This window comes from Tinamus guttatus, unplaced genomic scaffold (assembly GCF_059628265.1).
Source record: "Tinamus guttatus ecotype Peru unplaced genomic scaffold, ASM5962826v1 Tinamus_guttatus_pri_ptg000150l, whole genome shotgun sequence".
NCBI lineage: Eukaryota > Metazoa > Chordata > Aves > Tinamiformes > Tinamidae > Tinamus > Tinamus guttatus.
In genome coordinates, this window is record NW_028288684.1 from 7,321,905 (window position 1) to 7,348,445 (window position 26,541).

The 26,541-nt window shown below is 37.8% G+C and overlaps 1 protein-coding gene across 1 annotated transcript in view; it reads left to right on the forward strand.

Moving 5' to 3' along the window:
• Window positions 1-14,344, forward strand: part of USP12 (ubiquitin specific peptidase 12) — a 33,203-nt gene extending 18,859 nt beyond the window's left edge. Inside the window, exons 4-9 of the mRNA XM_088522280.1 lie at window positions 1,649-1,875; window positions 6,774-6,850; window positions 7,068-7,151; window positions 9,342-9,539; window positions 11,204-11,282; window positions 13,266-14,344. Of these exons, the coding sequence (XP_088378406.1) occupies window positions 1,649-1,875; window positions 6,774-6,850; window positions 7,068-7,151; window positions 9,342-9,539; window positions 11,204-11,282; window positions 13,266-13,367 (767 nt within the window). The 3' untranslated portion in view covers window positions 13,368-14,344. The remainder of the gene's footprint in view (window positions 1-1,648; window positions 1,876-6,773; window positions 6,851-7,067; window positions 7,152-9,341; window positions 9,540-11,203; window positions 11,283-13,265) is intronic.
• The last annotated feature ends 12,197 nt before the right edge of the window (window positions 14,345-26,541 follow it).

Consider the following 26,541-nt stretch of genomic DNA (forward strand, 5'->3'; position numbering starts at 1 on the left):
TCCACAGATTTTTACTCTTTCTTTGTTTATTTTTGCTTATATTAGCTAAGTATTGATAAGTGTTTACTGATTTAAGCGTTTTAGAAAATAATTCTATATTAAAATTCAAATTCTGTAATCTGCTACTTGATTTGGGTACCTTTAAATTATAACACAAAATTTACAAAAAAAGTAGCCATGTATAGTAGCCAGTATAAGGTAGCATATTTTTCACTTCTGCAATAAAAAATGTTCATACTATAGTAATGTCTCTGAGAGCGTATATTCAGACTGAAAAAAAATGTTAGGATGGCCATCTCTATAAGTAAAAACAAACAATATTACAATTCTATACCTGATTTTAAGTGCTCCCCCATAAAATATAGTCCATGAATACTCGTAAGTGACATTATGCAATGTTAAGAAAGCTTTAATTTGATTCTGCAGTCCCTTACCTATGCAGATTAGAAGTCTGCCATTCAGTAAATATAGTTGAATTTTGATGCATTTACAGAATAAATTAACCATATTAAATATTGCTAACCTCAGCCAGACTTGGGGTCATTTCAGATAGCAAGTAGAAAGTAAAACACAGGAGCCATTAAGTTCTTTTTAGGAAAAAAAAATTAAATTCATGCTTATTTATGTCACAATACTAGAATTCTAGGCAGGAAAAGGTGATTGGAAAATCTTTATGATTGGAGATCAGATGTGAAAGTTCAGCTGCTATTGACTTTTTACGTCTATTTTAGTGATGATAATCTCACTTCTTACAGAAGTAAATGGCTAAATTGTTAAGCATAGACACTATATATGCTATTAAGTATTTATCATAAAGATATGTAATTTTGTGCTGTGAATAAGAGCTAGTTTACAAAAGAAATACAGTGGCCATTCAGGACCTTTGAACATTTCCAAAGTCTGAGTCCAGTTTATGTTCATTAATGATCTTAAGCCTAGCCTGCTACAATGCAGTTTTAAGTCAGCTCAAGGCATACGGTTATGCCTGCTTAAAACTCTTCTCATTATAAAATGAACAGTAACAAGGTCACATTCTGTTGTACTTTGTGTCAGTTTACTTCCTGGGCACATAGTCCTGAAGAACTTCTGAAGTAAGTGTTTTACCTCAAGGGACTTGCAGCTCTTGTTTTATTTATTCAGTTAAATAGGGGTATGACAGCGGGTTAGATTCAGAATTAATTATTATTCAGGCATGGTGAAGGCAGTATAGTGGAGTCCAACAGTAAGAGAAGTGTTACATATTTCTACATCTATTTGAGATGGCCTGTTCTGTCCAAGAGATTGACCTAGGCTCGGCTGACATGATGCTCATATGATCCAACTTAGTAGGGACTGACATCTGGAGGCCGGACTGGATAAGCTAGACACGTCAGATAGCACTGTATATTTAGGTAGTTGAATCATGCCCTAGTTTTCTTGCAGAATGGTTTGCTGGTAATTCTTCTGAGTTGAGATACTGCTGTAAACATGAGCTGTGTTTTTCCCCTCTCATTCTGTATTTTTTCTTAGTTTGTGAAGTGCTCCTCGTAGGATGGTGTTGGATGTCGTGTATGATTCAAAGCCTGAAATAGACTGGTTGTTTTTGAAAGTTTTTTTTTTTTGTATTATAGTACTAACACACTAATTTAAAATTTGCATTATTTTGTAGAACTTTTTGATAACTACATGCAGCAGGATGCACATGAGTTCTTAAACTATTTATTAAATACAATTGCGGATATCTTGCAAGAGGAAAGAAAACAAGAGAAACAAAATGGTCGCCTACCTAATGGCAGCATCGACAACGAAAATAACAGCCCACCAGACCCAACCTGGGTTCATGAAATATTTCAGGGAACCTTAACGAATGAAACTAGATGTCTTACTTGTGAAACTGTAAGTGTTTATTTACTCTATAAAACAAATTCTTAATGTTTTCTCAGGAAACTAATATATTACACTGATATTTTTTTCCTTTGGAAATCTTATGTTTGTATGAACATTTGTGGGATTTTTTTCTTTGTCGTTAAGAATATTTCAACAGCCAATGCATGAGTTCTAGGAAAAGGCTATTGGTCACCTATTAGGAAAATTACCTGTTGAATTTTGTCGGTGTGGTCATGATCAACTTCAAAAATTAGATTAGAATTGATGCATTTCTAAAAGCAATGAAGCCTGATATTTTCTGGTACGGAGGTTTGTGCGGCTTTTTCTTTTTTCTCCAGACTTACTGTCTTAATGTCAGGCTTAGTCATACTTTTCAGAAATAGGTATTCTGAAGCAGTTTGCGCAGATTTCTAGTTTTTATATTACACAACGAAATCAACGTCCTTTGCTTTTGGCTTTGAGACATTAGACTGAGGTTTGCAAAGAATGTGGTCTTGGTTTACAAAAAGTAATTCTTTCTCAGACTTCTCTCCACGGGAGTTCTTCTACTGCTATAGTATAAGAAATAAAAGCCCATTTTGAAAAATAGCTATCTGAAAATTTTCTTTGAAGAGAGTTCCACATAAGAAAACACATGTATTTCAGAAAAACTTATCATTGAATTTTACCTGCTTGAGAAAGATAAAAAGCAGCACAATCTGAAAATTATAGTAATTGCTTTGTGGTCTGTGCTTTAGATAGTGTAGAGAGCTAAATGTATGGCTCTTCATATCTATTTTCTTATCAAAATTAGATAACACACATATTTCAGTGTGATGTTGGAAGTGTCGAATTAGTCAGAATAAATCTATGTATTTCATATGTCTTTTCCTCTGACTTAGAGAAACTCCCTTTTATGTTAAATAAAATAGCTTTTTAATGTCATAGGTAATGCAACTGCAGACTTCAACTAGACTGCTGTATTTTAGATACTGATTTCTAACTATAATCTATTTTTTTCCCTCTGGTAGGTTTTTTCCATCCTCTTTAATAATTATTTTATAGAGGGTGCCATTTGCTTCTCTTTTTAGCTCTTGAACTGAATCTGTTCTTTTGTTTGTTTGTTTGTTTTTTCTTGAAACATGAATTTACCTTAGTCTGCAATCAGTGCTTTTCCTTGCTGCGTCAAAGGGAATTCCTGCTATCAGACTTGATCTAGGTGCAGTCCTTAATGCAATTTCAAAATGCTGACATGCTCTTCAACAACATTCTTAAAGTTATCAGACCTATCATAATTTTGTCTCTTGATAATGTTGCTCTAGTTTGCAATATTCTGATTTTTTCAGCTCTTGCTAAACAAGATACACAATGTCAATTTATAGCTGTGCCTCTCTGACCAGTTGCATTTTGAAGAATATTTCAAAACAAAATGTTCTAATGGGCATTATTTTATTAATTATATGTTGGGCTTTTATATTTTAAGCCGTAATAATTCTGAAACTATTTCGTCAGCTTCAATCTATTCACCATATCAGCTTCTGTGTATTCAAAAACCAGCTGTGTGAAAACAGGCACTTAAATACACATTTAGATGCATTAAATGAATAATATTACTGTAAAGTGTTTTATTTTCAAATATAGTATATATGATTATTTTAATGTTTACTGCAAGCTGCTGGTATTTAGAGTCCTTTAGGGTTTAGAGAAGTAACTTAAACTCTCATGAGTAATGGAATATAGCTAATGTAGAGGACTGAAGAGCAATAAAGGTTCAATTAATTCCTTTTAATGATATGTCAATAACTTGTATATTTTTGGTCTAAATGGAATATAATGCTTAATATATTTTAGAAAATAGTATGGAAAATATTATTTATCTGTAGAATACAACATATCTTTTCTCCAAGTGCAAGTGATCATCTTTTAACTGTCCCAAACTACTTGCTGATATTAAAATCAGCACAGCAAGATTTTGTTGTGTTTTCTCTTTTCCGTATTATGGAAAAGGCCTTCTTTCCAGGACACACCATCTCATTAGCCTTTCTTTGATCTGAAAGCTTTAACAGAACATTTAAAGATTCATCTTCCATTTAAAATCTGAATATGGAGGGTAGAATATAAAGAAGGTAGAAATAGTCCTTTAACAAAGATTTATGTCTTGGATCATGCTACACTATAGTGTAAGTTATGAAATGGAAATGACAAGTTGTCTTTACCTGCTGTTAGTGTGATTCCCTGCTATGATGCCTTCCCTTTCCCCGTAGAAAGGCAGCATAATGAGGTAATGTGACTTTGTGGCTAACTGATAAAAAAAAGTTATCCAGCAGTTCATTGGTCTTATAAAGATTTCCTTCGGGGTTTAAGGGAAGAGTAATTGTAAACCAGAAAATTATATGATTGACTTGATTAAAATTAAATCTTAATAATTGAAATAGCTAAATTTTGGGAGTACTTGAACCAAAAAAGCAGAAGTGGCCTTAGATCAAAAGTATCAAACTGATACATAGAATGTTTGTCTTCAGCTGATGGTCTTGTTATAGTTTTAAGACAACTTGTCAAAGCATCTAATTCCACTTTATCTTAGTTCTACTTCAAAGAACTTGGAGAGGGCAATAAGAATCTCCATGGTTTCTCTTATGAGTACCATAGAGGAACTTTGTACCATGGAGAACTTTGTCCTCTTTCTCCTCCTTCTCTTTTTTAAACCCAAGCTAAAGCATACCCTTTGTTTCAGCTTCATTTTAAAAATCATTTCTTAGGATCCATGAAATCCATAGGAGTTAAAAAAAAAAAAAAAGCTTCCCCTCCAGTCCAAAAGAAATTTGGCCTCCGTGAGCGTTGACCTTCTGTGCTTTGTGCTCTGTGTGGCCTCGTTCATCAGGCTGCACGTGAGCTGTCCAAGTGCAGACCTACATCCATGAGATCAGGACAACATTATCTGCTGCAGGCAGAGTGCTGGGTCACCCAAATTCTTCATTTTTATTCAGATGCTCAGACTATATTTGGAGAATCATGTGGTTATCTGGACACATAAGGGCTTGATTCTGCAAGTGATGAGGTTCCCAAACTGTCCCTTTTTTTGTCATCGTATCAATAATTGCAATTATAGCATTGGACATTAATCAATTCTAGCCTAAGGAGCTTCCAATGGTATCTACTTGAAGCAACTTTTAGACAAGAGTTTTTGTTTGTTCCGAAGAGAGGCTGTCTTTTAATCTAAAACTGTTGGAAAAGTTAATCTATTTTATTTCAAATGCTAATATCAGAATCATCCTGAAAAATAAATAGCAATTTCTAAATTAGCAATATCTAAATTATTTATGGAAAGACTCCACTCAGGGATTCTTCTTTCAATAGAACTTTTGATGGTTCTTAATTATCCTAAATATTCAGTGGACTGGTAAACCAGTTCCCGAAGGCAGCGTTAACAATGTTATCATTTTTAATGGAAAAATTTGTATTGTGAACTGCTCGTTTTGGTACTAATTTCCTTTTTAATCAACTGAGCACATCCTATCATCTTCTCTGCTCCCCACTCCTTCTCCAGAATCAAAGTGTGATAAAAATGTCTATGAATTTTTTTAGTCTTCTATGGATTTTTTTTTGATTAGCCTAAGAAAGAAAGAGGTATCTAACTGCGTGTCTGAATAACACTGATCACAGGACTCCCTAATTCCAGCCGAAGGCTGCAGCAGTCTCTTCTAGACCTCCTGATCCTTTCTGAGCTGTGGTAAATCCCTAGATAAAGATGATTTTTCAGTCAGACTTTCTTATGTTGTTTATGTTTTTTATGTTTTATGTTTATGTTTGAAGAATTGCTTGTCTTCATATGCCTAAATAATAGGACATCCTCAAAGAAATGAAAAGATGAGAATGGCAGGCTGAAGATGCAGGTGGCCTATAAAGATCTCGGACATCTTCATGGATGTCCTGTGATGCCTTTAGAAGACTAACTGTTGCACTTTAGCATTTAAGTGATGCACTAGAAGTGATGTGTGCTGGGCTACTGGCAGGCTTTCTGTACGCGTAATCTGGCAATTTAGCTGCAGAAGAGTGGGAGAAATCTTCCCTAGTCTGATTACAGAAGTTAGCAGAAACTTTTCTAACTTTTTGGATTTGCCCAGTGATGATAATTCGCAAAAGTAGTTGTCTGAACACTTTTTATTTGTTTTTCTCTGTGAATGCTGCCTTTAGTAAGTGCATGCTTTTAACCTCTTCATAAGCAAAGAATAGCGTTTCAAGTATGCCTTTGTTTTAAGTTGAAAAGGGAACTTAAATCTCATATGTCTTAAAGATGAACTTACATTCATTTTCCTGGAGCAGCTGTTTCATTTCTGCCCTTTTCATCAAGAAACAGCAGACAAGCATCTTTGGAAATTCTCCTTTGCTTCTAGGGTTTTCTTTCAGAAATTGATTAAGTTCCCAGCTCTCATTTACTGACAAATTTGCTTTCTGTTGCTTATTTATGACGATTCTAGCACTCATGTTCTGAAGCCTGATTCTGGCTATGTTTTAAGGACACTTAGTAGGCAAATATGTATCTTCTGGAAAGAGGGAACGATAGGGGAAGAACCAGGGTGAGAGCTCTACAGAGAAGAGTCCCAATGATAGTATTCCTTTCAAAAGAGTGAGGTAGAGAAGGAACTTGACCTTAAGGTTAATGAGCTGAAATTGCAACAAAATGACAAGTGAGATTATATTCCCCTCACAGACACATGTTCCTATTCCATCTTCCTATTTCCAAACAAAATTTTAGAGATCTGGCAATATTAATAAAAACAAAGCCACGTGTGACAATTTGTTTGAAGGCTATTCTACGGAAAAAAGATTACTCCTTACTCAGAAAGTAAGTGCTACTGAAAAACTGAGGTAAATTAATATAACTAATTTTATCTGTAATATGTTGGACTTTTTTTCCCCCCCTACAGATAAGCAGTAAAGATGAAGACTTCTTAGACCTTTCAGTTGATGTGGAGCAAAATACTTCCATCACTCATTGTTTAAGGTAGATACAGAAATCTGTACTTTCTTAATTTGTCTTTCATCTTTTACCAGATAAAAGCAAGAAGTAAAGATAAAAGCTCATGTTCATTTGACTTAACAAATGTTTGGCTTATGTAGACTAGAATGTAAAAATTATGCTTGTATCTTTTTTCAAATGGTGGTATGTTTCAAATAAGAAACTAGTATCTATAGCTTTTCTTGTATTTTTTTACTCTCAGGGGTTTCAGCAATACAGAAACTCTGTGCAGTGAATACAAATATTACTGTGAAGAGTGTCGCAGTAAGCAAGAAGCACATAAAAGGTACCTCAAACTGGAAAAAATCCCTCCTTTAAATAACTCTTGCATTTCCTTGTGTGGGTGTATTTTGGGCAGAGAAGAGGGAGGGTTCTTTGTCCCTTAATTGTCTCCATTCTTCTACTAAAGAGTAACTTGATAGCATTCCTTGTGCTTGAATTCAATGAGCCTGCTTGCAAGATTAATTAAAATACACCTAAAGCATTTTGGGAAGCCTTTGATTACATTTTGTTTTAAGAAGGAGAAATAAAATGATCTTAAGCCCCAAAACAGATAAAAGATAAAAAGAACAGCACAAAAAAAAAAAAACAGTAACTAATCAAAGGTTATGGGTAATGATGCAAAAGCAATGATTACATGGATCTTTTTAAAGTTTGTTTTTCACTAAATTATATAAAACGGATTTCACAGAAATTTGTTAAGAAACACTGATAGATTAAACAGATTAAAGCAAATTGCTTTAAGCTCTTGCTGTGAGATAGATTCATAGTGATCCAGTCAGAATGCAGCTCTAATTTTACATTTATGTTAACTGAGTTTCTGCAATCTTGAAAGTGCATAATTAGGTGTGCTAAACTTCTGCTTGCTAATGCATCTGAAGAGCAGCAGAAGCTCCATGAAAGCCTGGCACACTTTTTCCCACATATTTCTTGTATGTCTAATACTGCTTCTCTTGTTTACAAGCTCTGATTTTGTGCGCTGTGCTGTATTTATTATCTGAGGAGGTATTTGTCTGCTTGTGGTTGAGCTGAAGGGATGGGAACGTTGACATGCTGTACTGGTTATACCACTGATTTCACGTACGTGGTTTACCATAGATTAAATACGTGGCTTTTGGCATCTCTCTTCTGCAAAGTCTGCCCTACCACGTTACCTAAGCTTACTAACTGGTGTGTATTGGAGAGTTGCAAGGTCAGGTCTGTCCTGTTTTCTGTTGGCTTAGCTCTTTTGGTTGAGGATCCCATTACCTCCCACACAGCAGTGTAAGGTGTGTTGGCACAAACCTGTGCTGTAGGAGCTGGTCTATTGGCAAATCACAGCCTTTATTGTTTGTAATTTCTTTTTCATATGGTGTTTAGGTTGGGTTGCACGATATTGACGATTTTCTGCCATTTCTATAATATGAAATTTATCTCATTTAATGAGGGAAAAGGAAAGAAACGGAGTTTCCAAGGCTTTTCTCCCCAGCCACTTCTGTCTTGAAAAAGCATTGCCATGCAGACATCTTGCATGGTCTTAGTGCACGTCTGAGCCCTCCACTGGGCCGTGTTGTTGAGGCTTGGGAGCTGTCCCTTGGCACAGAAGGCAGTTAGACAAATTCAGGTCACTGCTGCTCGAGGCAATTAGCTGTGCCAGGAAGCAGAGCGCTCTAGTCTGAGGGCTGCACTGGCACAGGCAGCTTTATCGTGCCGGGAGCAGAACTCGGTATTCACAGCCTCGCCAGCCGCACGGGCCTCGTGGGGACCTGTGGGCACTGAGGTGCCATCTCAGTGTCTTAAATTAGGGAAAGGGACTAGTGAACCCTCAATAAAGCTTGATCCACACTTCCTAGTTATCACTTCCATAAAATAATAGTCCAACGGACTTACAGAGCTGCTGTGCTAGAGCCTAACGTTATCTCGTTTGGGTGAGTAACAGAATGCTATTTGCATCCCTTGGCAATATTAAATGAATGGCTTGATATAAAAACTTACAGTAATGTGTGTAGCAAAATGGTGTTGGTTACTTTCTGATGCTTGTTTGACTTGGCCGCTTTACTAGGAAATTGAGATGGAACTGGAACTCTGAAACAACGTGGTTGCAGTACCTCTGCTGTAAAGCACAGGGGATGTTGGCTTTGCTGTGGGGACCTCGGGAAAGCAAAGGGAATGTATGTTTGAAAATTGAATTCTGTGTTAGGTAGCCATAATTCCTAGCTTCCTGAGTGCATTGATCACAGCTATTTTTAGCTTATTTTCTAAATATGTTTGCAGTTCTCTGAGTTGTTAAAATCTACTCTTGGTTTAAGTAACAGAGCAAACAGCTGATAGCTTTGCAACATAGGATACGTTCTGTATTTGTTAAACAGGTGATCACACGAGCATCTTTTTTAATTCTTGCACAATTGCTTAGCATTTAGTAGATGAGATTTCTGTTTGTCAAGATCAGCACTTTCACTAGATATTGGAAATATTTTTTTATTTTTTTTAATTTCAGGATGAAAGTAAAAAAGCTGCCTATGATTCTAGCTCTCCACTTGAAGAGATTTAAATACATGGATCAGTTGCATCGATACACAAAGCTCTCTTACAGAGTAGTTTTTCCTTTAGAGCTTCGTTTATTTAACACCTCAGGAGACGCCACCAATCCTGACAGAATGTATGACCTTGTTGCTGTGGTAGTTCATTGTGGAAGGTGAGAACAGTGTATTTCACACAAAGAATCTTTGTATGAGCTTTAACTGCATTAAAAAAAATCTTTTAACATCATTTAAAACTCTCTTAAAAACAGAAAACTACTAGGAAGGAAAACCTTGTAGAACAGATGTTCCTTTATAAAGTATATCCTTTAATATTTTTCTTTTACTTTTCTGAAGTGAGACTTTTGTTGAATAGTTTTCTTTTTTTGCTTAAAAAGCATGACTGTTAGATTTGTATTAGACTTGGTTATATTCAACAAATGTTTTTATTGTTTTAATAATCAATGCTGCAGTGTAAACTACTTACTGAGTAGATTTGAAAAAAAAAAGGTTAAGTGGGGAATGATTTAACATCTCAAATCATTTTTCTTTGGAATGTCAACTACTTCAACCTCAAAGCAAGTCTAACTTGGACGTTAGATTAGGTTGTACAGGATTTTGTCCAGCCAAGTTTCAGAAATGACTAGGGAAGGAGATTTCCCTACTCGGTGGGCTGTGGTTTTCAGTCCATCAGCATTCTCACTGAGGATTTTTTTTTTTCCTTATTTCCTTTATTGTTCCCATATCAGTTTGGAACCTCTTCCTTTTGTCCTTTCCATGTGCATTTCTGAACTCTGCCAGGCTGTTTTCTTTAAAACCCCTCCCTTTTAGGGGTTCCTCTTGATCACAGGCCCCTTTTTTCAGAGCTGCTGTGAAGCCGCTTGGTTTCCAGTCTGTGTTGTTGCATGGATTTATTTGGGTACAAGACTTGGCATTCGTTGAACTTCGTGACTGTTCACATTCCTTATGACCAGTCACACCATTCTTCTAGCTTTTTGAGATCCCTCAAAATGGGCATGTACATGTAGATGTTGCTCTCAGATGGTAGCCTTCCCACCCCAAACTAGGCATAAGGGCTGCAGGAGTGCCATTAGCTACGGCAGTTCCAAAACTCTTTAGCATTTGTCCACTTTCAGAGCTAGCTGAACCCTACAACTGAAGCTGCATTGTTTCCTTGACTGAAATCTGATTACGTTATACGTTAAGATACGTTTTTTAATGTAATAGTCATAGAGAGTTTTTTTGTTTATCATAGCCTAAAGCACTGTGTGTTAGAAGTGTTTGAATTTAATTGGGAGCCCTTCTCTTTGCTGTAAGAATCCTCCAGTCTTCTGAGCTGTCAGTTTAATTCGGTTTTCCTTTAGAGTGGAGTTGTTTTTGCTTGTCTACACATCAGTTATAGTGATTCCTGATTGAAATTGTAGATGAACAGCAGCTCTGCCTGTTTTTCTTCACAAAGATAAGAAATGGCTTGGAATTTAGTTTTCCTTTTGTAACATCAGAATGTTTTCTTGATTTTCTTTTTTTCTCTCTTTCTCACTTGCTCTTTGCTTTTGTTATAAATTTCATTTATACTTTCAATGCCTGTGTGCTGCTCATTCCTCATTTGAAACTGCCTCTTTTAAAGCCCAGTATTAAATGTAGTGATAGGTAAGACTCTCCTACGAAGATCATTTAAGTGTGGGGGGGAAATAGAGGAAAGAAACATGCAAACAGAAACCATACTGGTATCTATTTTAGTTATTGCTAAATGTTTCTTTTCTACAAGAAAGAACACTTTAATGAAATACATTTGTACATACATATGTGTTGTGACTCATGCTTTTATTTTATTTTATAGCGGCCCTAATAGAGGACATTATATTGCAATAGTGAAGAGTCATGATTTTTGGTTGCTTTTCGATGATGATATTGTAGAGGTAAGCTTTGTAACCATGGCCTTTCTTCCCCAGCTCTACTAACCAGAGCACGTGTATGCCCCATGCATGTGTGATTCCTTGAAGTAAGAGGACTGGTGTAATAGTGAGAGGAGGTTCAGCCACGGTGTGAGCAAGTGGTATCTGTGAGGGCAGAGGTGCACCTTCTGGTGCACTTTGGTTTTATGCTTCTTGAGTGAAGTTTCTGTGTTTTAGCCAGCCTCTTTCTCCTTCATTCAGTAAGCTACTCCTGTGGCCAGAATGTATGGCAAATAATCATAGAGGTAAGCTGAGTTAAACTGAAATGATTTGTTGGAGGAATCACCTATTTATGGTTTTTCTTTTTAGGAGCATATGATTTGAGGTAATAGCTGAATCGCATTGTTCTATCAAATATCTTAGATTGCTTCAGAAAAGGGTAAAAGAAATAGCAAATAGACAGAAGCTTCAGGTTTCTGAGACTTCCCCTTGACACTTAAAAACTAACCCTGGAAGCAGGAGCCTTCTGCTTCTGATAATCTCATTAACATTAACATGTTCCCAGATGTTCTTTATTATTTAAAAGGATATTTTGAATGTTTCTAAATCTGTATCAAGAACTTGTAGTAAATTATTTTTAACTAGTTTCTTGGCACAGCAACATTCCCTTCACGAGTTTTAACTTTTGTCATCTTTCAGTTCAATGAGATACCGTTTATTCTTGGAGGGAAAGAGCAGAAACTGCTGGTGTCCTTACTCTTTCAAGCAGTCCCACTTTTTTTTTGCTTATTCTGTCATCTTCCTTCCCCCTCCCTTGTCTATGCTTATGAGTGGGCAGAGGTATGACTGTGTTGTCTAGATTTTTTGTGACCTTATTTAGATTAATTAAACCTGTAAAATGAATATCTTTACAGAAGTACTGTATAATTAAAAAGAAGAAAAATGAGTGAAACAGGAGTTGGACTTAGTGTGTTAACTGGCAGAACAAGTAATCATATTGAGTGGTTCTTCCCTGCCATACTGAGGATGTTCACACAAGAGAAAGGGAAAGGATTGCCTCTGTGTCTCATCAGGATGCACTGCAAATTCAAGTGTGTTCTTTAGGGGCAAAAGTTGGCTTTTCTACAGGGAGAGCAGATAGAGTTGTGCTAAATCTCATATTTCAGAAACGTTAGGGACAATCTGTCCAGTTCTAAGCAATAATCCTTGACAGTGATGCCTTTTTTTTTTTCTTAGCTGTTCCAAAGAAAAGGAGAGAGTGTTTTTGCTATTAGATCTAAAGTATCCCACTACCTGTTAGGCACGTGATTGTTCTTTCATTTCAAATATTGGAAGTGAGATGAAATGTGAAGCCTGCTGAAGTGAAGGAAAATTTTGTATTTCTACCTTTTTCTTGTCTGTAGCCTAATTGCCATTGATTTAAAATGCAACAAGAGTTTGCTTTTAGTTTCAGGGTTCTATTTGTTTACAAAGTTTCTGTTTCTTTTTGGTACATTGAGAGTGAAAACCTGTTTCACCTTCTAGTAGCTTTACATCTTTCCCCCAAAACTTGGTTTTAGGAGGCTTTTCAGACTAGTAGGTTCACAGGCAAACGCTGTTTATGACAAACTTCAATGGAATAGTATTCCAAAGTTTCAATGGAATGTATTTCCTATAAAACTTCCTTTCCTCTGTGTGTGCGGGTTTTTTTGTTTTTTTTTTTCCCAAGTACTGCAGCTAAAGTTGCATTCATAACAGGTTCATGTAATACTAAAAACATAAATATACCAACTATGGAGTTGATGGGGAGGACCCAAAGCATAAAAGATTTAAGAATTACTTGGATTTTATTAGTTAAACAAGTGAAAGTTGTTTTTGTTGGTATGTTTTTATGTTGTTTTTGTTGGTATGTTTTTATGTTGATATGTTGATTTGTGTTGTACAGGTGTGGTGATTGTGTTGATACAGTTTTTACGTATGTGTTATACAAGATATTCTTACTTTAAATTTTGGGGTTTTTGCATACAGAAAATCGATGCACAAGCTATTGAAGAATTCTACGGGTTGACATCAGACATCTCAAAGAACTCAGAGTCCGGTTACATCCTCTTCTATCAGTCCCGGGACTGAGCGGGAGCTGCAGAGAAGCGATTTTTATGCCTCGCTTCTTCTCTGACCATCATGGGATGGAGCAAGTGCTGAAGAAAGAAATGCAGGGAGCTCCAGGGGCAGTCGCACAGTTTGCACACAATTAAGCAAAGAATTTGAGATTTTTTTAAAACCTTCATATCATTTTCACTTTATTTGCTCAGGTATCATGTTGACTACACATCTCCACTGCATCCCATAAGCAAAAAGAGATACCAGCCACTCTTGCAGGAGCTTTCAATAGCTGATACTATCTCTGTGGTCCTAATTCAAACCCCATTAACATCACTGGAGGACTTTTCATGAACTTCAGTGGAATTTAAGTCAGGTTCTAACTGCACTGCCAGATTAGTGCAATAGGAGTATTAGAAATCTGATATTTTATACAGACTTCTTGTATAAAAGGTAAAAGACTCTTTGTGAACTTCGTTTCCTGTACTTAAGTTTGAAAGAATGAGGTTGGGAGGGTTAGTATGTAAGCAAGAAGCTATATTTGGGCCCAACAAAATTGCCTTCTTGATGGTAGTAGTTTAACTGAAAATATGAACTGGTGTCAGGGAGGCAAAGTATGTTTTGCTTCTCTGAAGAAGCTTACATTATTTATAATATATGATCGGGAACAATCAGTCAAGATTATGGCTTTTAATCTCCGTATGGGGAAAGATTTGGTTTGTAATAGTTTATTTCTATTTATAAATTATTGTAACTTCTTAGGATCCTGTGTGTTGTCCTTTATTCTAACAAGCATTGGATTTTTTATATATTGATTTGAATTAAAACGAATTATCTTCAAGAGTTTGAAAACAGCCAATATAAATTCTAAAAGCAATGCCTACTATGTCTTTAAATGAGTAACACAGTAGAGAGATTTCCTTCTGGAGCAACTGGTATCTAAGTGTGCTATTTTATTTAATTAAATCAGAATTTTCTCTGTGCATTAAAGGATGGTGCAGTGGTGGTATACTGGTCTTTATAGTTCTTTAATTATTTGTTAATCATTCATACTTTTAAGTAAACTAGAATGACCTGGATCAAAGTAAAGAGTTTACAGAATATTTTTTCCTCTCCATAAAATGGATCCACTTCAGGCAGTGGCATTCTGACTATCTCAAAAAAAAAAAAAAAAAAAAAACCTCAAGGCCTCAAATATGAAATATATCTGAGTAATAAAAGCTTGGATTTCATGAACCTGAATATACCACATTCCTTTAAAAGTCTTAACAATACTTAGGTCCTGTAGGGTGAATTTTTCTGAAATTAAACAGTTTACCTTGCTTTAGGTTTATGAAACAGCATTAAGAATTAAATCTTGATCCAACACCTGATGTGTACTAAATGTGCATTGCTGTGATTTGACATTCTTCCAGTTACCAGTGATCTTTGTCTGACAGTAGCTGAATGTAATTTCTGGAGACTCACGGGAGTCCCAGGTTATGGCAGCCAGGCCTTGGGTGCCCTTGTCACTCCTTTTCAGCTAGTAGTTTTTTCATTATCATAGTTTTCTGAGGTTATTTTATTGATGCTGTTTAAAGTTTTTTAGAGAATGTCTCCTGTCTGCTGCTATAACTACTTACTTACCTGTATCTTTTAGCTCAGGAAATGACTTCACCTGCACATTCAATTGAACAAATCTTTAACAGGGTCACTAAATAAATTGGGCTATTTAACAGCTGTCATACTGTAACAAATTGCTTTTATAAAATGCAAAATTTCTAAAGCTCTGGCTTGGTAATAATTCTTTTATAGAAATCATGTATCTAATAAAACTACCAGCATTTTAAAGAAAAGCTTGAATACTGTAGGAGATGCGTACAAGTACAACCAATTGGATTGAAAGGATTCCAGTGATTTTAAAACCTTTTTTCAGTTTTCAGTGGAAAAAGGGTTAAAGGGTGAAGCATGTTAAAGGGCATGTTAGAAGGATGAAGTCCTTTGCATACTAAAGGTACAGTATTATAAAATAATTGTCACACTTTTTCCTTTTTTATGTAGTTAAAAGCTGAGTTCAGTAGCTAAATATTTTATACCATAACAATATTCAAAACACTTTTTTCCCACTGGTAGCCACAAGATATTTTGTTTTACTCCCATAATGTATTTTTTATAAAATACAGACTTTTATTTTGTATAGGGATCTTGAGATGGTATTCCAAATGATATACTGCATTTTACTTCCAGGGCAGCTGAGATAACAGTAATTTTGATTAAACTGTTATCACAAACTGCAACTTACTTTTAGAAAGAGTTGGGAGGAAAAAACAATTATAGCTGATTGATATGTAAAGTGTTACAGAATTATTTCTTGATTGTAATACAGTAGGAAGTGTGGAAGGGTTGTCAGTTGTTGTAAATGGTGGAAATAACTTGCTGTGTAACTTTGTAAATGTCACTTGGGACTGTGGTCCCCTATTTTGTATATTGGAGCAAAAACTTCTATTAAATAAAGTATGTTCTCTAAAGGTAAGTACTGTAGCCTTTGTAGATCCCCCATGCACAGCCAGCTGCTTTTTGGGTTTTACACTACAGCAGTACTAATAAAGTATCTGGCCTTTCCTGCGCTGAGGTGACTACGCCGAGCCGTGGAGGGGCAGGTGTGTTTGCACACGCTGCATCACGTATTTTACCAGATATTTTGGTATGAGAATCATTCTGCAGCATTCATGTTTTCACTGTGCTGTGCTTCTCTGCAATTAGATTTTAAGTCATTAGTTTCTGAGATGGAGAAGGAGGAGTCTTTTCAAATACAATTCTTTCTTGGCTTTTATTTCCTCAAAAAAAGATACCTTCCTGTAAGACACACCTGTGAATTACCTAATGGATTTTTTTGATCCCCTCTTTGGGAGACAGAGGAGGGAAGGAAAGGAGAGGAGAATGCTGTCAGCATTTACACAGGAGAGAGACCGACCGAGGAGTTGAGTCCAGCATCCGGAAGAAAAGATGCAGCTGGATACAGCATCCGTGTACAATTTGGTAGCAGTCATTCTTTACTTGAAATGTACACGACTGTGATTAATATGCACTCTGCTGGTTTTACAAACAGTTTATATCCTGCTGTATGTGTAGTTGGGAAGCCCACATCCGCGGTCTTTGATTGCATGGAAAGAGTGAGCTCAGGTAGTGTTCAGGTATGTGGGTGAAGGTTAAAATTAAGTTGTGTTTTCCACAGCCAGTCGTGAATCATATTTGAGTATCAATAGGTGACATTCCGATGTCAGCACAGGGATTTAATGTCCTTTCAGATGTTCTACTGCACCCACAGAAATCCAGCAGGACTGGGAGATACAACACGAGATCCGCAGAGACCTTCAGGAGCAGCACCTGGAAGCCGCACAGGACATCCTGCTGTTCTCCCATGTATCACACACGCAATGTTTGGTGCAAAGGCAGATAAAAGTTCATATTGCTTGCTTACTTTTCTGTGATAATGTTTGTAAAGCTTCTTTAGTAAGGGAATTATGGAAGTAACTGGAGGCCCCAGACATTTCAGCTTTTAAACTTTAGTTTTTGTGCTGTTTTCTGCAGTCTCTCATCTGTAGGTTTAAGATGATTGTGCATGGACTTGTTCTTAAGCTCATCCTTTTAGCTAAAAGAAATTTTAATGTGAAAACTTGGAATTCTCTGCCTTCATTTAACAGAACTTACTAAGATGCATTTCTTCTTACCTTTCTTTGCAGAAATGCATCTTACAAGAAAAATCTTGCCGACTGTATACGGTTAATTTAATAAACAGATCCTTGTAACTTCCTTTCCAACTGCTCATTCAGGATAGCTGTCCCTGAGCATAGTGTATCCACACAGCAGGGATTACAAAAGAACAAGGATGACTTTTTTATTATATACACAAAATGGCTATTTATACATATGAAGACATGACTTGCTTTCTATTTACTATTAACTCCTGACTTTGTTCAATGACCAGGTTCAGATTGGGCTGCAAGGTTGGCAGTGGGAAATTTTAAAAGCTGTCAGAAATGCATCGATGACTGAGGATGCCAAAAAAGTATGGGGGGTTTTTGGAGGGGTGCTGGAAAGGAGCTTGGTTGGTTGGATGTTAATGTTGCCTGAGAACAGTTGTTTGAAACTAGCTTTCCTCCCATTTGGTATACGAATATATTGCAGCTGCAGGACCTGAATGTCTTTGGTTAACTTTATCTGTAAGAAGAGAAAATTTAATTTCAATAAACATTAATCTGTGGGTTGCAGTATCACATTGCAGATACTTATTATGACTTTGTTTAAATATTTAAATAATCTAGATATGGTTTATGCACTCTGTGAGAGTGGCTTTACAGTCTAAGATGTTCACTGTTTCCCCCTTGTTTGTCTGGGTTGTTTTTAAGGTTTCATGTTTTATAAATTCAGTCTTTTCCTCCCCTCTAACACAATGTGCATAACCGCCTTCCCGGAATTTTCCTGTAAGGCTTTAAAGTCTAAACTCTCACAGTATCATGTGAGATGTATAATGTGCTGTTCTCTTCAGCCTCCAGAGAGCTCAGTTCATATTCCACATAATCTGTCTGTATTCAAGAGCTTTCACTTGCTGCTGCTTTGCTGCTGATGGGCTGTTAAAACACACAAACACACACACGTGTTTCAGCTTCTCAATACGGAGATCTCTGAAAGCTCTTGTATTCAGTTTTAATTGAATGAGGCAAAATTAAACTTAGTTTAATATTCAGAAACATCTGGAAAATTGCTTTTTTTTTTTTTTTCTTTTTTCCTCCCCTGAAGTGAGAGAATTTTTAGATTTTTAGTCTAAACCTAAAATCTGCTGTTGCAGTTGATGCATCCCTTCTGGGGAACTTCTGTAAGGATGTGTTAGATATATAAAAAGCATTTTCTGCAGACATCATCACCTGTTTTGAAATGAACTGGATAGTATCTCCCCTTTTTTTTCCCCAAATGTACAAAAAAATCTTATTTTTTCTTTCCCTCTAATGGCTTGTGATTGCTGCCTGCGTAAGAGGCTTTAATGGCTCAGAGAAAGGACACGGCTACTGTCCACCCAGCTTTTTGTGTAGAGCTCTTGGCAGCATCAGGGAGCCTTAATTACAGAAAGATCATAAATTCCATCTTCGATCTCCATTCCATAGGTTGAGTAAAGCAAGAGAGAAAATACATGGCATAGATTTTTCTGGGAATAAAGAGAAGTAACTTTTCAATTATTTACTAGCATACTAGTTATAAAAGCAGCATTTTCTAAAAGATAAATTGTTATGTTTAATGCAGATTTCTGGTGTTAGAGAAATTTAGGGTCTACCATTATGGCCTACCATAATCTAGGCTTTTATTGCTTATGAGAGTCATATCTTTAGGTGTCTGTTTAATTCATTATTTAATGCAGAACTTCTGTCTGTATCTATCAGGTTGATATGACTGCATTACTAAATGCAGTCTAAATTACTAAATTACTGAATTTCTTCCAGAAAGAATTTAGACCAACTTGCATGTATACATCTCCCTCACATTAAATACATTTTTAATGCTCTGATATACAGAGCGATTTCAGTTATTCGGTAGGAATGCTTTTTATTTTTGTATTTTTAAATTCAAGTAATAAAAAAAAAACTAGCAAAAATTAAGACCTCCAAATATTTTGCTCACATACCATGTTATTAAGTGATTCCATATCCATGGCTGCCTAGAAGTCTCCCTGTTATCAAGTATCTTAGCGGCTCTTCAGAGTGTGCTTGTCATCACAAGGCAGCACAAGTGTCCATCAGCCGCTTGGGGCTTTGCTATTTCAACTCTGTATTTCACAAAGGAGACCTAGGACAGTGGTTGCTTTAATCAGCTTGTATGAGATGCTGCTGCTGCTGCTCAGCCCCAGTAAAAGCGCTCTCATGCGTGCACACTTATCTGTGTTTCTACAATCTGATTATCCTCATGTTACTGCACGTCAGTCTTCCCGGTGCATCCTTCATGTGAAGGGAGGCTGCTGATACGCAGCTACCGCTGAACTGTGTTTCGGAGATAAAATCGAGGTGTAAGCTTTTTTTTCACTAAAAAGATCTGGAACTTGTTGTTTTCTGATCCTCATGCCAGTGTAGTGCAAGTTTTCCTGTCCTCAGTATCAAAAAGACTTTGTTTTTGCAGTCACAGTACTGAACAAATGCGAGCTCACCACACACACCTCTTCCTTTTTTGAAACGCGTCAGAAAGGCACTCTACTCTCTTTGTGGGATTGTTGTAGAACCAGGAAACTGTTTGAACAAGGAAGATAATTTATAGCAGATCTTCAGATTATTGTCCAGTTTACTTAGACTTCAGTGTGGAGACAAGTCTATTCAACAGAGACCTATTAAAAGGCATAAGTGGTTATGTTAAGTTCCATTATGAGCCAGGTATTAAGGAGGTATCACTACCTTTGATGATTACAAATATTTCTAGCAGGACTCAGTGAACATCCTATCAGACTGCTGTTTGTGCACGTTGATAGAGACTGTCATTATTATGGATCTACATGTCCAAAAAATTGTATATCCTGATGCTTACGTCAAATATATTCAAATTCATGGGAAGACCTAGCTGTTTGCTCAACTAAGACTTCTGTAGAGAATACACCTGTGATAAGATGAGATCATGTGCTGATGAGAACACATTGTCTGAGAGGAGTAATGTGAGGAAAAAAAAAAAAAAGTCATTTTTCTGGGAGAAGGGATGGGAACAAAAGAAGCGATTTTGGCTTTCTGAGCAGACCAAGCATACTCTCCAGAGTCCTCCTGAATGAAGCACTCCTGCTTTCATGGAAAGTCATGTTTGAGAGCAAGTCTTCCTTGGAGGACTCCCATGTACCTGCTCCTGCCTCCACTACGTCACTGTCTCTGCTCATGTGGGCACTTTGTCCATCCATGCAGCACCCAGAACTCTCTCTTCCAAAGCATTCCTTGCAATTTTGCGTGGAAGAACGGGAAAAGGTCGCCTATGTAGATTGTCTGCTCCTCATTGCTCTGCAGCAGGTACAGCAGCTTCTAGGACTCCTTCAGAGCCCCAGCTTTTTTATTTCTAAGGTACTTCTTGCTCTGACTTGCTCCGCTCTCCAGCTGAGGGGCATTTAGCATCTGCTCATGGAAATCAGCTCGTTAACCATGGTCTGACTCCAGTTTCCAGTGTTGGCAGTACATGGACACAAGCACTTTCTGATGTTGCTCACCTATTTACCTAAGTACTAAGAGCAACACTGTGTTTTCTGCTTTATTCCCTTAAAGGCTGGACAAGATTGCAGGGGTCAGCATACAGCAAAATTGCAAAAATCCAATTTATCATTAAATTTAATAGGAGCTACATATTTTAAATACCTTCGTGAATCAGGACCACAGATAGGATAGTGCAAAAGTAATTCTTTCAGAAGCAAGGAGTGCTCAGAGGTTGTGATCTTGAATACTTGAGAGAGCAAACCTTTAGCATAGTCCTGAAGAGCATTTGTATGCTAGAGAAGCAATGGCTCTCCCTGAGCTATACCGTGGAGATGCTGTTTCAGTGCAAATTAATATTCTGCAGAAATGGATAGTGAGACATTTTTCCCTTCTGCAAGCAAGGTCTGTGTGTCCTCTGAGGATGGAGATGATGTTTTTCAGGCATTATAGAGAAGGAGAAAATAATTCCAACCTTGTGGAAAACGTGTTCGTGTTTATACACTCGTCAAAGAACAGGGCCTAGTGGCACAATTTATCTGTATAAATAAAAATAAGAACTCCTTCAGCAATCTTTTATTCATGACTTTTCCTAAAAAATGGGTTTAAAGTTTCTGTGATTAATAGCTTAACGAAATACTACTTAAAAAATGTGAGGTTCGGTTAGTTCAGCTTCAAAGTGCTCATACCAATATTTGTTTCCCATTGCTGCTACTGTATTTTTTAAATTATAGTATGGAAGATCTGGAGATCAGAGGTTGGCTGTCACATTAGTACTCTATTTATTTGCCAGTTTGGTCTGTTGAGGATGTCTATAATTAGTGCAGACAACTGACTCTTGCTAATGGCCAACTTGAGCTTTTTTTCCCGCAAATTCCTCATTTCTTTGATGTTTCTCCTAAACTGTGGGGAGGAATGAAAAGCATTTTGACATTTTCATGCAAGTGCAGGTTGAATGTAGGCATGTGAGCGCTAATGCTCTCCATCATCTCTAAACTTGGATATTTTGAAGCTGCTGCTTTCATGCTGGTGACAGACTATGTATTTTAAAACTCCAGGACCTGAAACTAATTCTCTGTCAATGAAAAACTACTGCTCTGAGTAGTTTTTTAGCATTGAATAATTTAACATTTAAATCCTATTTCACTTTTCTTAATCTGAGCTAATAATAGCAGTGGTCAAAGCTTTAGGAATATTGTACGTGTAGCATAATAGCAAAGCATAATCAAGCCTGTGTTAGCGCACATTTGTGTATGGATGATTAATGCTATTCATACAAAAATACCAACATCAACAGCTCTCACGTACTTAATGTGGGAGAAAAGCTCTATCTTCTTTAAATAGTCGTTTAAAGCGGTTTTGGAATAGTCTTTGCTAATAACTTCACTGCAAAAGTCTTCCACAAGAATTTAACCTAAGCTCCTTCAGACAGCATTCAGGGCTTGTAGACAAAAAGAAAAATCCACACTAAATTTGAATTGCTTTATAAATTTAAATAAATGAGTTTCAGGCTGGAACAGAGTTGAAAAATGCAGCCAAATGTAAATATCATTAGTCTATTCCCAGCTCTCTTATTATGTACTAAATTTTAAATCTCTGGGACTGAAGTAATAACACTTGGAAAAACATGCTTATTTTGGTTTGTAGTATTGTTGATCTTAGTCTCTTTGTGCTTGATAAGAAAATATGGTATTTGAGAAGATTCCATAACTAAATTTAACAGTAAGAATTATATGAACACATAAAAATTCTGTGAAGTTGTGGATGCCTTTGATAAACATAGTACAAATATTTATGAGGATGTTGATTTATCAAGTGCAATTTTGAGCTATAAAATGGCTGTTTGAATGGAAACATTTTCTTTGGTAAGTTATGTTTTGGTTACCAGATGTAAATATTGACTTTCCCCTAATGTGTATCTTATGCTCTTTTTAAAGAGCCCTGAGGATAAGAACTAAATCTACTCTTTCTGTTGCTGGATAAAACTGGAAAAGGCAAATACTGGCCACTGCACACAATTTGTGCACTTGGTTTTATATAAACTGTGAAACAATGATTAATTTTGGCCATGTTATTCAAGAACAAGGCAAAATTAAATGCTATCAATATGCAACATCTAACCAAAAACTGATTTCATGAAAAGACAATTCATGGATTACCCTGGAACTAATCGTCAGTTACTGCTGGGCAATGTGGAGTAAAGAAACTGCGACTGTGCTGTCACTGTGGTTACTTTGGCCTGTTAGTTGGCCTTTGCATACAACTATATGTATCTTAAAAGAGGAAAGGCACTGTGCCGTGCCATAGGATGTAAACCCTCTAGTTAAACCATCCTTCCAACGCAACTGCACTTATACGATGTCATTATGCATTTGGTTGTCACCAGGAATTTCACCGATGGTTAATTTTGTATTAGGGATGTTTTTTTCCAGAGCACTGTTCTGAGGGAAAGTAAAGTTCATGCCAGGGATACATCCCATTAAAAACAAAGCTGTCCAAGCAGCTGTGAAAAAAGAGCGAGTCTAGTTCTGTTGAGACATGTTCTCTTTTGGTGTCAAAAGCAAAAATCCAGCAATTTGCTTGAGCAAACAATGGAATTGCCAGAGGGAGCTTTGAAGAGGCGCCAGCTTGTTGATCACGCAGCGGCCACCTACCAGGCAGCGCTCGTCACAGCGAACACAACGCCCGGCGCGCGGAGCCGGCGCGCGCCTCCCGTACGGCACTGGCGCAAAGCCAGGACGCTGCTCGCCATCTTCAGAGCTCTCGTGGAATGTGCCTAAAGTTTCTCCAATTTAATCTTTCTGATAGGAACCTGATGGAGCTACCCAAACTAGCAAGGGCAGGGGAAACTGTACAAGAGTGGGGTTTGACACCTTTGAAATATTAATACTATTAATACACCTATTCATACTTATAATATTGCAGCTAGACTTGGGCGAGAGATGTCGGAAATTGAACTGAAACATTTTGCGGGAATGTCATTCACCAATTTGTGATGAAATTGCTGCAGAGCTGAGAGAGCAACCTGTTTACATGCTGTGGGCCCATTCATCCAACAGACTGAGGAAAAGCCCAGATTTTAGGACTCCAGAGCAACTTTGCTACATGGACTCTTGAGTGGCAGGAGATACGAAGCTTTGCAGTGTTTCAGCTTAAGCTCTGAACTCAGCAGAGCAGGGCCCCAAGTTTCAAGGGCTGCCCTCTCTGCAAAAGGAGAGCCCTTGGCCCTCTCCAGCTACTCATGAGGGTTTAACGTGATGTGAATGTCTTGAGGCTGTGACTGTTCAAGGTGCTCCCATGGCACACTGGCTTCAGTGGGTGTCATTGCACATGCATGAGAGACAGGATTAGGGTTGCATCCCGCCCATTTCTACCTAGCATGCTTGACTTTACCACCTTAATAACATTGATTGTGTTTAGAACGTTCATTTGGATAATGACATTCATTTCCATATTTTGATAAAAGACAATGCAGAGGAAAACTCAAAAAAAAAAAAAAAGAAAGAAAGAGCAAATAGAGCAAGTAATAGGATGGTTATCCTCTGAACAGTTTGGTATGGGAAGGAATGAAGCCTGTAAGTTGGCAAGGAGCTTCACAGAGATTTGCTGAATAGGTGATTCCCAGGCTGCAGGAGAAAGTTTCCTCCTTAATCCTTCTTTATTCCAGTCTCCCGTTTCCCCATGGTCACGTTTTTAGATTGCTTTCCTAGGCCATTGTTTGTTTGCTTTCAGCAATGGTGAATTTAAGCAAACACTGTCAATGATAGTAATAGATTCCCTTTCCAAAACTACGTTTCCATATGCTCATAGGATAATTTAGCTGTGAAGGGACCTCAGGAGGTCTCTTGTTCAACTTCATCCGCAAGATGTTGAATTTTGATCTCTGGTCAGGTTGCTCAGGGCTTTTTTTTCCAGTTGGGTCTTGAAAACAGCCCTGGCAGAGACTGTACAACCTCTCTGGGCAACCACTTCATCTATTTCACTGTCCTCCCTGCAAAAGAGTTTCTCCTTATATTCAGCCTGAACCTCTCTCGCTTCAATTTGTGTGCCTGTTGTCCCTCATTCTCCCACTACACAACTGGGAAGAGCCTGGTTCCCACTTTTAATGCTTTAAAGCTGAAGAACTATTATTACTTAATGCAATCAAGAGCTATAAATTTCACTCAGCTATTCCTGTGTGATATGTCTAAGTGGTACCACACATGACTCTTCACTGAAGGTCCCTCTTCCTAGTGTTTCTCACTAGGTTCTGTGTTTGAACTCAGCACCTTTCCCTCTTTCTGCCTTTTCCATCCTTCAGCCTTCTCACGGTATTCCCGGCTGGATGGGCTTAGCCAGCAGTGTCCTCCTCTCTCACCTGCCTGGTGTCTCCCTGTCCTCACTCAGCCTCACCTTCCTCTCCCTCACTCTGGTCCCAGTTCCTGTGTATGTGGGAGAGTCAATTTTCTTACAACTCACTCCTCATCCCATGAGGTTTCCTGCCTCTTCCACCCATGCAGTTGCACTTTCTGCTCCTCCCTCATCCTCTGCCTCACACCCCAAGCCCAGTTCTCCCCACTGTGCCCAGGTCATGGTCTGTTCTTGTCCCCTCTGTGTCTCCCCCAGTGTCAGCTCGTTCCCTCTGCTCTCATACGCGAGGTGCTCTGCTCCTTGTCTCTCCAGGTGCTTCTGCTTCAGCAATAGTATCACTTTTATCTTCCCAGCATCTTCACTGTGCTTTTTCCTACATCTCCGCTTATGTGTAGTATGAGCAAGCTGCATAAAAACTAATCATGTGTAAACTGAAAATATCAGCAAGATCACTTCTTTATCCTCTTCCTAAGCAAAATTATCCCTCAAACTGTAAATAATGCCTAAACAGAGTCAAGGGGGTCAGGGCATTGGATGTGCTGCTTATTACACTAATCATTATCTTCTTGTTTTCAATTTGCACCTCTCTTGTCCGTTCATATTTCCCAGTGAGTTATGATCTTCTCTGTGACAGCTGGGGGAAACACATTATCAGTATGTGTTTATACAGCACAAGGCAGAAGGGCTGGGGCCCTCTCTGCTGTGGAAGGGCTGTAGTAAGAATCACTGTGTACAATGGATGTTGGGCAACCCAACAGGAGTCCATTACTGTTGAGCTCCTAATTGTTGTCAGATTCCTGCCTCTGTTTCCCATGGCCGTAATGGAAACAGCACGTTTTGTGTTGTGTTATTAACTCAATATTATAGCCCCAGGTGCTGCCCCAGTGATAAAAAGACTGCTTTCTGCATAACGAAAAGCACGCGACCAATTCTGAGAATTTCTGCTTGTCAGACAGCGAGCAGTGAACGGATGCGGGACCCACCCTGAACAGTGTGTGTCTCTGTGCTTAATCCTTAAAATCCAAGCACTGCTCCGGTTGTGCATGCTGGTTTTCCAATGCAGAGGGGTGGATTATTCCCCAGCTGCCACCAGCTGTGCAGCGATGGCTCACGGGACGGGAAGGACAAGCTGAGCCTTGTAAGGACAAGCTGAGCCTTGTAAGGACCGAAGCGGCCAGATGCAGCCAACACGAGGACGGCAATGCAAACGCTCCCAGGAGCGGGCTCGCCAGAAGGGCTTTATAGCGTTGTGCTAATTCTTTACCAAATGGAATGAGTCGTAATAGCAAGTAATGAGAGGAGGTGCAGTTCCAGCATGCTGCTAATTAGTAGCAGAAGCTGGAGCGCAGGTGTCAGCGCCTCTCTTGGCAGTGATAATTCAAAATGTGGTGTTCTTCCCCTGACAAATCTCCCTTGCAGAATGAATAAAGCAACATTTGGTTAAACCACCTAACCCTACAGTAAATTCCATTAATTTTAAGCTGTTATACATCTAAAAGAAGTCTCCAGTGAAGTTAAGAGGATGCTTTCCAATCTCACAGAAACACAAATATATATTGCTATCTTTTCTCTTATAAACAGTTACTGAAAATTGCACTTGTTTTTTCCCCACAGTCAGTGCCAGTAGCATTGCTTCCTTGCTTGGATGGCCTCCAGCACTAGCCCGGGCTCTG